This window comes from Quercus suber, unplaced genomic scaffold (genome assembly GCF_002906115.3).
Source record: "Quercus suber isolate HL8 unplaced genomic scaffold, Cork oak 2.0 scaffold_420, whole genome shotgun sequence".
In the NCBI taxonomy this organism is placed as follows: Eukaryota; Viridiplantae; Streptophyta; class Magnoliopsida; order Fagales; family Fagaceae; genus Quercus; species Quercus suber.
The window spans coordinates 536,612-550,529 of record NW_027069871.1 but is presented as its reverse complement, the minus strand read 5'-3'; the positions used below and the strand labels follow the sequence as shown (position 1 = coordinate 550,529).

At 34.2% G+C, this 13,918-nt stretch overlaps 1 protein-coding gene across 1 annotated transcript; it reads right to left on the bottom strand.

Moving 5' to 3' along the window:
* Positions 1-1,097: 1,097 nt before the first annotated feature.
* Positions 1,098-9,121, bottom strand: LOC112005466 (uncharacterized). Its single transcript, XM_024037714.2, has 7 exons — positions 8,728-9,121; positions 4,074-4,206; positions 2,926-3,017; positions 2,709-2,787; positions 2,520-2,629; positions 1,934-1,998; positions 1,098-1,334 (listed from the first exon to the last, which is right to left on the bottom strand). The coding sequence occupies exons 1-7, from the start codon at positions 8,890-8,892 to the stop codon at positions 1,241-1,243; spliced, it is 738 nt and encodes a 245-aa protein (XP_023893482.1). The 5' UTR covers positions 8,893-9,121; the 3' UTR covers positions 1,098-1,240.
* Between the last annotated feature and the right edge of the window lie 4,797 nt (positions 9,122-13,918).

Genomic DNA, 13,918 nt, shown 5'->3' with positions numbered 1-13,918 from the left:
TTGTCTTATAAATTTCCCCTAACCATTGAGAGAAAAAGACAAAATATCCTCATACGTAAACATGCATTATTGATAGGAAGGCAACTTTGTGAGCTTTGTTTTGGTCTATGGAGAAGAGATGGTGAATATTTGAAGGCTTTCCCCTTTAGGAATTTTAGGGCTTGCAAAATGCTGATATTAATTTATTAATGTAATAGCTCTCCTAGAATTCCTCTTTCCATCTTTTGCTTTCAATGTTTAGAAGCACACCAAAATTGATAACAAATTTCACACCTATCTAAAGTAACAAATTGTTAATGGTGGATAATAAAATAGTGTCAGTAGTGGACCTATATGAAAATCAACATATAAGAATCAATAATAGTCTGCTCCCTTAGCAGGTGTGAAATTTATTATGACTGTAGGCAAGATCCAACACAGTTTCATAGGTTTATTCGTCTGCCCACAACATTTACCAACAAGACCAACCCAAAAAAGAGCATAGTTTGAAAGGAAATAGATAGTGAAGTGTATAGGCAATTTAGATTAAATGATTTCTAAGGGGAAAAGACCAAAGAGAGCACAAAACAGAGTATAAAGTGGTTTCTTATTCTCTCTAGAAAATTTTAAACCACACAATGAGCACATTTTTAAAGATAATGTCCAGTTTGTGTAAGAATCTCTTAAGGCCTCCATGTATTATCCAAGGGGAAAAATCTTTAGATAATCCATAATCACATTGTCTACTTAAGAAAGAAAATTCCCCCAACGATGTACTACAAGTTTCTGTACTACTGTCGCACAAACAACCGAACATGGGAGATTAAAGATAAGCTCTGAATACTAGTTAACCCATTTTGATGTCTTCAAGCTTTAGAGTTTAGAAGACATTATTTTGAGAGGTTTGAACAAGCCAAAACATGTTTGCCATAAAACACAGTTTTAGCTGCAGCAACTGCATGTCCAAATTCAAGTTCAATTACTCTTAATTACACGCAAGGTCACATTCACCTTAAACACTCATCCTTGGATAATACCACACTCAAAATTTCATTACTGCCACTAGTAGGGATTTTTTTTTATAAGTAAACTGTTGCTAGTGGTTGATGAGGAGATACTTGGGAAAAATTAGAAACTTTCATGATATACTTAAGTTTGCAATTTGTCAGCTTGAATTCAATACTTCTGTGCAGTTCTGTTGATGCACATCATTACAGTATGTCCTTAATACATTGGGACGATCATATGTGGTGTGAAAGGCTCAAAATTGACCTGCTCGTATGTCTCTATCAAGACGATCTGCATTAAGTGTACCAGGCAGTTCTCTAAAATCTTCATTAAAAACTGAGTATGCACTGCAAATATTAAACCAGCAAATTATATGACATCCTTGACATATTAACTGAGTATTGGACAAATAAAAAATAAGATGTCCCTGAAATATTAAATTAGTGATAATGATGTTCAACAAGATGCTCATATTTCTTCTTGGAAAAGTATTAAAAAATTAGAAAAAGTAAAAAGATGATAAAAGAATTTATTCGTATGGACATACACACACATGAGAGAGAGAGAGAGAGAGAGAGAGAGAGAGAGAGGACAAGTAACTAACACAAACATCAAAAAACACCATGAGAAATATGAAATGGACTGGAGAGAGGAGAATCTCAAAGCATTGGACAAAGGTTTAGGACAAACATGGTGGTCAGAATTTATATTTTGAGTGTAATAGGTCAATTGAGCATTGATTTTCACTATTTTTATATCTTTTTTGAGTACATATCTTAAAAGGAAATAAATAAAGAGGCACACTTTATTTACATTACTCTTTGAAGTTATGGTGAATGTCATTCAAATGAATAATTTATACTTTTTATTATTTTTATAGTTTAAATTTCATTATTACCAGAAATTTTAAAATCAAGAGCAGATAATTGCCAGTATCAGTGTATACCTTACGTCACCAGGTTGCCTCTGTCCAAGATTCAGGATAATGATACCAAAACCTGTTCCAAGTATCTGAATGCATAGCAAAAAACAAGGGGTAGAAAAAGATACAAGAATTTTTCATATGAAGTCTTTAAAAGAACATGTCAATGCCCTAGTTTAGGTCATCTGTGTTCATTATCATCTGGCCTTGATTACTGATATGTGCCTGGCTATTTCTTCCATTATAAAAACAACATTGATGCCAATGTGGAGATCTCTTTATACTCATTTCTAAAGATGTCATATCACATAACACGGATGAGAAAATGATTTCCATAGATGCTCTCCATGTAGTAAGATTGTCACCTCTTTTGTGCTTAACCATAAATTTCTTTAACTATATATTTTTTTCATGGTAAAAAAGAAAAAAAGAAAAAAAAGAAAAACTTTCACAGAAGCTAATGGCTACATCCCCTCAAATGCACTCAAGACAAGCTTTCTCTACACAATTTAAGCTTTCAAAGGTCACATGAAAAAGGTATTTACTAAAAAATTGCAGATACTATGAATTAAAAAAAAAAACTGGATCCAACTGAAAGAAGGAAACTTACATATAGGGGTCCAAGATCCCATCTATGGGCAACTGGTGCCAAGATAAACCAAAAGATAATAATAACCCACATCTTTAGACTGAGAGTGAAAATTGCCATCAAAAGGATATCTAGCACAAAAGATCAAAGAAAGCTCAATCAGCAAATAATTTATTTTGAAGAGTGGACGTAAGCCAACTAGATGATTACCCGGAAGCTTCAACTTATTGTGTAGAAAAGAGTATAGTCTTCTTTTCCACCGGCTTGATGATTGTGGGAGCTGAAACTTCTATAAAAGTGAAAAGTAAGAGTAAAGGCAAACATTGAGAAACACGTATATAAAAGTGGCCTCAAAATTCATTTTTAAGGAAGCACTACCAATAAAAAAAAAAGGAGCATTTTAAAGTTAACTCTAATTTAGGGGTACCAGATCTTCTTCTTCTTCATCATCATCATCACCAAATCCATCGCGAAGATGTTTCACTGGTGGCTTAGGTTTGACAGCAACAATCAGGGAATCTAGAAAATGAATGAAAAAAAATGCCCATGTATCAAAAGCTAATCACCAAACAAGCCTAAATCTGAAAACTTCAAGGACCTAACAAAGAAATGATTTTCAACTATCATTGAACATATTCATATATGACTCCACTTCTAGTTCCAATTTACAAGTTATGTAAAGATGATGAAATTGGCTTAAAAGAATTAACAATTAGCTGGACCTAGATTCAGTGAAACCTAAAGTTTTGAAGATTTTCATTTTACAAGCAAATTAACATTATTAAGTTTTGTCCATCAAAACTCGTAATTTTGTTATTAAATGAAAAAGGCTAGCGAAACTACTTTCTTTCACAATTTCTGAGGTAACAAGTTGTGATTGGGAACATGCTTTCACATGGGATATCATTGACACTGCTTTTATTGTGCACCAGTCACAATATGCCACCTCAGCAAATTGTGAAATAAATTCTCTTCTATTGTATCAGAGTAGATAACAGCTCAGCACTTATTTATTTTCTTATGAATGGACATGGTCACATTTCTACCGCTAATGAGAATCCTAGCTAATACTGAACAGCTATAATACAAATTTTAAATCATCAATGCCAATTCATTCTTAACAGGCTTCATAGAAGTGAAAAAAATATGCATGGGACAGATGCTCAAAATACAAACATTACATTGTGGGTTACTTTCAACCTATTTCTCAATTAGTATATGACACATTGTAATTTCTTCATATTTGCAGGTATGCTAATTTCAATTACCTTTTCCACCTATATTGGGAAGCTAACCATGTGTTGCCTATAAAAGTATAATGTGATGAGATATTGACATTATTATGTCTTGTTTATTCGACCAACTTTAGATAAATATTAACACAATTTCCATAATTTACTACCTTCTCCAAAGCAGTAAAATGATCAACAAAAATATTGTGAAAATTCCATATGATTTTTGCACACTCAAGGATCCAAAGAATCTAAGGCAGCTTACATTTTATTTCAAAAAGGAAAAAATAACAGGGTATTAAATTATTAGGAAAGGTAACATTATTAAGACAAAGACCTATACCACCACTATTGAGTTGTAGGTAGACATCATCCCCATTTTGGCAGTCATGCAATACATTCCCTCGCAAAATAAGCCTCAAATTCTCAACTGGTAGATGATCATTCTCGGCAATCAATTTTCTCAAATGACATACCTAATAATGATAAACAATACAACACATTATAAGAATTTCCAATGACTAACATCTTCAAGATCTTTCAACAGAAATCCACGCAAACAAAGTTTTTGTCTTTCTGCAACTGTGTAGATGGAGTTAGATGAAATACACAACATTTAAAAAAAAAAAAAAAAAAAAAAAAACTCAGATATCATTCAATCAATTTTTTTTTTTTTTTTTGGGGGGGGGGGGGGTGGGGGGTTTAAGTAATAAACATTATTGAAAAAAGATGTATGAAAATACAGAGGAAATAAGGCACGCAGGCAGTGCGCTAAGAGGCAACAAAGAAATAAAAACTAAGTAACAATGAAAATACAAAAATCAAGTATATGTAAAGAAATGAAGTAAAAACACCCGAAGCATTTGCCCAATCAAGCAAAGTTTGAAAAAAGAGAAGCTTCAACTCATGAATTGATCTTCCATTTCCTTCAAAGGTATGTGCATTCATTTCCCTCCAAATGACCCAAAAGAAGACAATGAGGGATCATTCTCCAAAGCACCTTAGTTCTGAGTCTGTTAAACTTGCCTGAACAACTTGCTATAAGTTCCACAACACCCTGCAATATGACCCAATGAATCCCAAATAGTGAACACATCATATTTCACAACTCTTGAGCTACTAGGTAGTGTAGAAGCAAGAGATCAATGGTCTCCCCATTCCTCTTGCACATGCAATACCAATCCACCATCACCACTTTTCACCTCCTTAAATTATCAGAGGTTAATATTTTCCCCAATGCCACTGTCCAAATAAAGAAACTAACTCCATGGAAAAGAAATGGAGTTTGGAGGTGGTAAGGCCCTATAATAAGAACAAACATTGAAAACACCCTGAGGAGAGAGTTTCCAACACATTTTATCCACCCCATTCCTTCTCCAAGATCCAGAATATATATAAGGTCCAAAGGAGGCAACCGATTCTAACTCCCAATCTAGAACCAGTCAAATAAAACTGATATTCCAATAGTAGTTTGCCTTTGAGGATGATAACAATTCAGCCATTGAGGTGTCCTTGTTACTAGCAATATTGTAAACTTGTGGGAAGTTATTTTCCAAAGGAAGTCCCTCACATCAAGGATCACACCAAAATTTAATACAAGAACTGTCCCCCACCTTAGAGATGATAAAAGGATAAAAGTAATCCCACCCCTTCTTGATATATTTCCATAGACCAACCCCATAAGGCCCCTGCACACTAGAAGAACACCAACCCCCCATATCTACCATATTTTGCGTCTATTCGCCTTCTCCACAAGTCATTCCTTTCCATAGCATATCTCCAAAACCATTTATCCAACAAAGACTTATTAAATAGAACCAGATTACGCACACCCAAACCCCCATATTGAACTGGTATACAAACAGTCTTCCACTTGACTAGGTGATACTTAAACTCATCTTAATCCGCCCCACAGAAAATCCCTTTGTAATTTTTCAACATGTCTAGCAACACTCACCAGGATAGGAAATAGATATAAGTAGAGTGCAGGCACACTGGATAAGGTGCTCTTTAGTATAGTTGTTCGGCCCCCCTTTGAAAGATACAATCTTTCCACCCAGCCAACCGCTGCCCCATTTTCTCCAGCACACTAGCCATATAGCTTTCTCCGTGAAAGTAGCACCTAAGGGAAGATCTAGATAAGTCATAGGTAAAAATGCCACTCTACATCTTAAAACACCAGCCAAAGCTTTCAACATTGGGTGCATCTTCAAACAGAACTAGTTCAGATTTCCTCAAATTTATTTTTAAACTAGATATAATCTGAAACTAGACAAAAACTGCTTTCAAATGCCAAATTTGCTCTGGATCCTCTCCACAAAATAAAACAAAGTATAATCTGTGAAGAGGAGACGAGAGGTCTCTAACTGACCGACAGAATTTCCACCCACCGAAAAACCTGAAACAAAGTTGCCAATTTTAGCTCTCTCAAGCATCTAGCTAACGGCCTCCATAACAATAATGAACAAGGAAGGGGATAAAGATTCCCCATCTCAAACCTCGTGAACTATTAAAGAAACCACCCGGACTACCATTCACACTCAAATGTGGTCTTCAACAATCTGGATGTATTAATTTCACAACAACAAAGTAAAAGTATTTCTTTACATAATCTTATGTCCACTATAAACTTTGCAGAAGATGTTAAATCACTTATACCAAACACCCTATGTCAACTATAAAGATATATGTGGAAGTTTAATAAAATTATACAAGCACAGTAAAGGTTTTAAGAGAAGAATCTATCTAAATGAAGCTCTAACATGATCATATAACTTATATTTCGCATCCATCCCTACACTACAACCCACTTTTTATTTATCCAATACACACTGCACAGTCAAACATAGAAAAACTATGGGTGCTATCTATAATCATACCACAGTCAAATAAACTAATAAAGATGAATTATCATGGAAAATGAGAATGCATGTTAGAAACAATACCCCCACCCCCTCAAAAAGAAAAGAAAAGAAAAGACAGAAGCAGCTCTTAAACTTTTGTGAAAAATTATGTTCTTATAATTTGGAAAAACCTGCTGATTGTACCAAAAAAAAAATGTTTTCCTTGAGATACAAAAAACTCATACAACTGCTACTCTATGCATGATTATTTTATCTTTCAGGCTGCAGCCCCATGTACTTATTATCATATTCAATGGAGATTGGTATATGCAATAGAATTTAGTTCACTAGAGTGTATCGAACCAATACTACCCATAGAAAACAATGACACTATGGAGGTAGGCATTGGAAAGGTATCCCTCATGGATAAGGGTGAAAGGTATCCCTCATGGATAAGGGTGGCAGATACTAAGTATGGCAGTATGCAGCGGAGATGGTGCTCTAACAGCGTGCAGGGGTCATATAGGGTGTGCCTTCGGAAGAGTATCAGGAAGGGATGTGACACTTTTTATTGATTTGCTAGCTTTAAGGTGGGGGATGGCTCTTCTGTTATGTTCTGGCATGATCCGTGGTGTGGGGGACTTCCTCTAGAAGATAATTTCCCAGAACTTATGGTTTTGCTCGTAATCAGGGTGCTTCAATAGTGGAGCTGCTATCTTTTTCAGGGGAAAGTTACCACTGGAATGTCAGTTTTAATAGATCAGTGCAAGACTGGGAATCAGAGTCAGTTCCCTCCTTTATGGACGTGACTTATTCGACTTCATTGAATCCAGGTGGAGTGGAGTAGCTATATTGGAAACCTCCCTCATGGGGGATCTTTGAAGTTAACTCCTATTGTAAGGTGTGCATTCTACAACTCAGTCGTCTTTTCCTTGGAAGTCTTTGTGGAAACCCAAAGTTCCAACAAAGGTCAGCTTTTCCCTCTGGACCACAGCATTGGGGAAAATTATAACTAAAAATTTGTGAAAGTGCTGAGTCGTTGTGTTTGATTAGCTCTGCATGTGTAAGAGGGATGAGGAGACTATTTACCATTTACTTTTACACTGCCCTGTTGCTAGAGAGTTGTGGCACATGGTGCTCTCACTTTTTGAGGTTCATTGGTTATGCCCCGCAGTGTCAAGGAGCTTCTTGCTAGCTGGATGGGCAAATTCAGAAGTGTTAAGGAGCTTCTGACATTGCCCTTCAAGGTCTCTTGACATGGCCCACACACAATCATCCCAAACTTGCCAGTATTCATCAAAGAAAGAGTCCACTAAATGAGAGCTCATTCATCAAGAGATTCAAAACCTCTAAATAAGTTTGTAACCCTGCCCCAATCTCAAATGCGTAACTTCATTCCTAGAACATATGTACCAAAAGAAATTGAATAGACACCAATGATATAAGACCAGGGAACTAATGACAAGGACACACCAGGTAATCAGGGAAAAAAAACTTGGAGGATTGGCTCTAGCACATTGATCACAAAACAAATTTATAATAGATCCGGTGTACATGGGTGGCGCTCCTTTTGTATTTAATTAATGCAATACTTATTTATCAAAAAAAATAATGCACATAAGTCCACAAAATGGGGTACCAAACTTGCAACAGCTTTTGTTACATATCAGTCCTAATTCAGGGTGAATGTCATTCTTATAAGCATATCCTCTCTTTTCCTATTTCCTACTTGTTCAGCAGCAAATTGTAGAGCCTGTTAAGCTCTCTTGACATGGCACACAATCATCAATCAAAAACTATAAACAAGTTGATAAGATAACCCCGCGAATTTTGCACAACTAATGAAATAGAATTGACACCAATGACAAATGCTAGAACTTGACAAGGGACAAACTGGGTTATCAAGGAAAACCTAATTGGAGTATTGGGTCTCTAGCAAAATCATGATAGAACAAACTTATAGTAATACACATAAATAATTCAACAAAATGGGCACCCAAAAAAAAAAAAAAAACTTGCAACAACTATTTGTTATATAATACAATACAACTCCTAATATGTATAAAAAGTTTGCAAATTTGAGATTGAAAAACTTGAAACTGTGAAAGTTAATAAATAGAGATGGGAAAAAAAAAGGGGGGGAATGAAGCGTACTTTGATGGGAGAGGGGACGCGGAGGCGAGAGGGGCGAGCGGGGCCAATGGTTCGGAGGATGATTTCGACTGTATTGTTGTTGTTGTTATTGCTAATGTTATTGTGCAGTTCCACTACTCCTCCTTTGCTGACATTGACCTCTTCTTCTTCTACGATCTCTTCCATGTTACCAAGCTATGATTATATATATTACACTTTTCTTGATAATTTTTATATCATATGAATCCACTACTAACTTACCCAATTCAATTCCTACTACTCTCACAAATACAATTCCACAGATTGATTTCCTTTCCAGACTCTCTCTCTCTCTCTGCTTATTTATTTATAGGTTTTTTTTTTTTTTTAAAAAAGAAGAAAAAAATTCTTGAGTCTCGACTCTTGACGCTTTGCAGCGTGTAATGGACGAATAGTTGACAAATGGATTATATTTATTAGACGTGTCAAACAGATCGGGTCGGGTCACGAGTAGTTGGGTCAGGTCAGATTGACCCAAAAAGGGTCGGATTATGGGTCAACCTTTTTATTATTATTATTATTATTTTTTATTTCAGGGGAAAATTTTCAGGTTTAGTCAGGTTCGTTCCTTGAGTCGGGTCTAACCATGTCTAATTTTTACGATTTGAGGTTTTTTATATTTTTATTTAGACTAAATTGTAATTTACATGCGCTTAAAGTTTAGGATAATTTTGGTTTTATTTCTTAAGGTTTCAAAATTTGGTACCTAACTTCCTCAAAAAAGAAATAGTTCCTAACATTTTAATTGAGATCCCATCCATCTATGCTCATTTTAATGTGTTCATTAAGTAATACATGAGCTTAAAATGATGTAATTTGATATTCAAAATTATGTCATTTTCAGTTTTTGGAGCAACGTCAATGTACTTTTTATTCATAAAAGAAAATTAGTATACATTTTATTAATCAATATTAGTATTTAAAAAAAAAGTTTATCTTTTATTTTATTTTTGTAATTTTTCATTACTCTCTCTCTCTCTCTCTCACACACACACACATTTTTAAATACTTTTTCCCTATAATATCACGATCTCTAACTTCTCATAATTTTTGTAGATTTAATTTGAGTATTTGGTAATTCATAGCTAAATTTTCAAGCTCCAATTATAGTGATTGTTCTCGTCTTGGAATCTTGATCTACGTTTGGTTCCCTTGTAGACGTGAAAAAGACGCTAAATGAAAGATTTAGGATTATATCAAAATGTCTCGAAGTCACATAGGAAGCACATTACTAGCACTAGCTCTAAAGTTTACCTAAGTTAAAGACTCTTAAACCCTATCTTTATCAGTTTATCAATAAATTATATGTGCAACCTATTCTTCTTATATATATATATATATACACTATTCTCTCTTTTTTTTTTTTTTTTTTTTGGGTACTATTGTTACTTTCCTTTTTTTTTTTTTTTTGGGTACTATTATTACTTTCCTTTCTATTTCAACCACTTCAATCTTCTAAATATATTTCCAACATTTTGAAATAAGTCTCTCATTTTACTTTCCCTACATTGCTTAAGTTTGCTATTACAAATCATATTTTCACAAGGGAATAAAATTGTAACCGTCTCGAAACACTTGACAACTAAAGAATTCCGGATTAAACTTCCTCTCAAAACTTGATGCATGGTACAAAAAAGGACTCAACATGAAGATAGACTATTTCATGGTAGAGCTTTACTACTTTATGAATCCAATGATGTACATAGTAATACATAATTTAAAATCTCATTCAATCCAATAAGTGATGATAGCTTATTTTAAGTATCAGTTTGGATTGCACTGAAATACTATGCATTTGCGTTTCCCAGCAATAAGCGTTTTTTTTAGTGGGTTCCGTGCATTATTTATAGGACCCGCAAGTACTTTTTTCAGCAAAAACAACTTTAAAAATGGGTCTCATGGCACTGTTCACACATTTTAAAATTATTTTGCTACAGTGTTTTCAGTTTTCAACAATAAGTGGTATTCAAATAGACCCTAAATGATGTAACAGTATATTAAGTCATTTGTGAATTACTTATTGTAAAGTTGTGATTTACAACTATGTTTTATATTGACTTTATTCCATGGCAAAATGTGTTGTAATTACTTTAATCATTTCCTTGTATTTTGTGGGATTTAATTGTATTGGGTTTAGTATCAAGTTGGTGAAGACTCAAACTTTATTGAAGATTAGTGGATCTCACTGGTGTGTCGCTGGAAGCTAACCCGCGAAAGAGTCATGTGAGAAGCACATGACTGGAAGCTGAAGAGTCGTGTCAGGCTGTTGTTTTCACGAGTGTCTCGCGGGTAAGGCATTTCCGCGAGATAGTCGTGAAACATTCTGCCTAGAGGTTTTTTAAAAGTGACTTTCTTACCCTTCACCCATATTATATATACCCTCATTATCCATAAATTAGGTGAGGCTATTCAGAGAGAAAAACCCTAGAGAGGTTTTCTAAAACACACACACCCATCTTTTAAGATAAAGCTACTCATCCTTAGTGAGAAATAACTGTAACTTCTTCTCTGTCCCTCTCCCATTATCATACCTTGAGAGGAGATTTGTACCCAAACACAACCCACACCTATTCAGAGTGTATAGAGTGTTTTGGAGCTGTTAGAAAGCATTGGAAGAAGCCGATGATGGCAGATGCAACATGGAGCTTGTTGCGGGATCCGGAGAACTAAGACAAGACATGGTTCCGAGAAGCCTTGTTATAGTAGGAGCTTGGAGGGCTTAGATACATCGGGTAGATTAGGCTTGGAGGGTCTTTTGCTAACCTATGTATCCTAACTAATTGTCTAGTGGATCGATTTCCGCTTGGAGGGCGGCGGAGAGGTTTTTCGCCAAGTTCTTCGGTTTCCTCTTTGAAACACGTCTCGGTGTTATCTGTGTTTGCATCTCTCTTCCCTATTCTTGTTCATTTCATTTTTACTGCTGTGTTGCTTTAAATATGGATTAGAGTAGTTGTCTTGCTTATACACTTATGTTTACACTATTCCGCACTTATAAGTTAGTGTAAAATCAACCGAGTCGTAATTTTAATTTGGGGAGTCTAAATAGCTCTTGTGTTTTTCAACACATTTTCGAGCTTTCACTTATTCTTATTTAAATTCATGCAATAAATAACTTCTTAACAATATCTAACTTATAACAAGTTGATTTGGGATCTGTTGAACTAATAGTTTATGCATATGTATGTAGCCACAAAATCACCGACTTTCCTTTGCACGTGTTATGGTAGAGCGACTTGGTTGGTTGGAGGTGGGAAGTAGAAGGATAGAAAAGTGAGGGAATAGAAAAGATTTGTTTTTTCCTTATGTGTGTTTGGTTGGGAGGATAGAAAAGTGAAAGGATGGAGAATTCATTTGTTTGATTGAAAAGAAAAATGAAAGGATGAAAAATATAGTTTGTATAAATTTTCTTTCATACCCCTATAACATAATTTTTTTATATAATAGTTTATAAGAAGTAATTATTTTCTAATTATTATAAACTTGTAAATTAACACAACTATTAAAACATCTAGAATATATATATATATATATACACTGTTCACACATTTTAAAATTATTTTGTTATAGTGTTTTAAGTTTTCAACAACAAGTGGTATTCAAACAAACCCTAAATGATGTAACAGTATATTAAGTCATTTGTGAATTACTTATCCTTATTTAAATTCATGCAATAAATAACTTCTTAACAATATCTAACTTATAACAAGTTGATCTGGGATTTGTTGAACTAATAGTTTATGTATATGTATGTAGCCACAAAATCACTGACTTTCCTTTGCATGTGTTATGGTAGAGCGACTTGGTTGGTTGGAGGTGGGAAAGTAGAAGGATAGAAAAGTGAGGGAATAGAAAAGATTTGTTTTTTCCTTATGTGTGTTTAGTTGGGAGGATAAAAAAGTGAAAGGATGGAGAATTCATTTGTTTGATTGAGAAGAAAAATGAAAGGATGAAAAATATAGTTTGTATAAATTTACTTTCATATCCCTATAACTTAATTTTTTTCATATAATAGTTTATAAGAAGTAATTATTTTTTAATTATTATAAACTTGTAAATTAACACAACTATTAAAACATCTAGAATATATATATATATATATATGTGTGTGTGTGTGTGTGTGTGTGTGTGTATGCTTACCCAGTAAAGATGGAAAGCCTATCAAAAAAAAAAAAAGATGGAAAGTATGTAAATGAGTCATTTTCCATCTACTCCTCTTTACTCCTTTTTTTTTTCTCCAAATTTGGGAAATTGATTTTTGGTTCCCCTCTCAACCAAAAAACCCCATCCTTCCTATTTTCCTCTCCCCTTTTCCATCATCCCCCAAATCACCCCAACCAAACAGACATTAAATGAGATGAAGCATGCGTTTGGGAAGTAATGAAAAATTAAAATTATTTCACTATTTAGCTTATTTGTGTTACTATTTATGGGTCTCACTGCACTTTTTGTACTATTTATAGGACTCACTGTATTGTTTCAACTAATTTTTACCTTTATTTACAGTACTTTTAGTAATAAGTTTTTAATTTCAGCAAAATAAGAGGTATCCAAATAGACCCGAAGTACATAAATGGGTGTAAAAAGTGCCATAAATTTTTCAGTAACATCCTTTTTTATGAGGGATAGTAACACTCCAAGAGTGGACCCAAAAAAAAAAAAAAAAAGTTTACCTACGGACACCCAAATCTACACCTAATTTCACACACCAAATTTCACAATATATTTGAGTGTCAACTTGTGATTGGATTTTAGTACTTGCACACAAGACCACCATATGTACTGATGTACTTACTGGAGAAAAATTTCGGTGCTCCAAATACAAGGTACTTAAGGGGTTGTTTGGTTTTTAAAAAACCATTACTCATCACTCTTCACTCAATTTTTATCACTTATCACTCATCACTTATCACTGAAAATACCACAACTTCCTAAGGTGGCATGTTTGACACTTGTTTCTAATTTTGATAACTCAAAAAATTTTGTGTAGCTTTTACTTCTTATTTATTTATTTTTTCCTTCAACCCCCAATACTCAAACTCACTGAATCTAGTGAAAAGGAATGGAAAAAAAAGAAAAGAAAAAGAAACCAAACCCAATGTGAAAAGGAAAGAAAAGACGAAGAAGAAGAAGAAGAATACATCTAGTGAAAAGGAATGGAAAAAAAAGAAGAAGA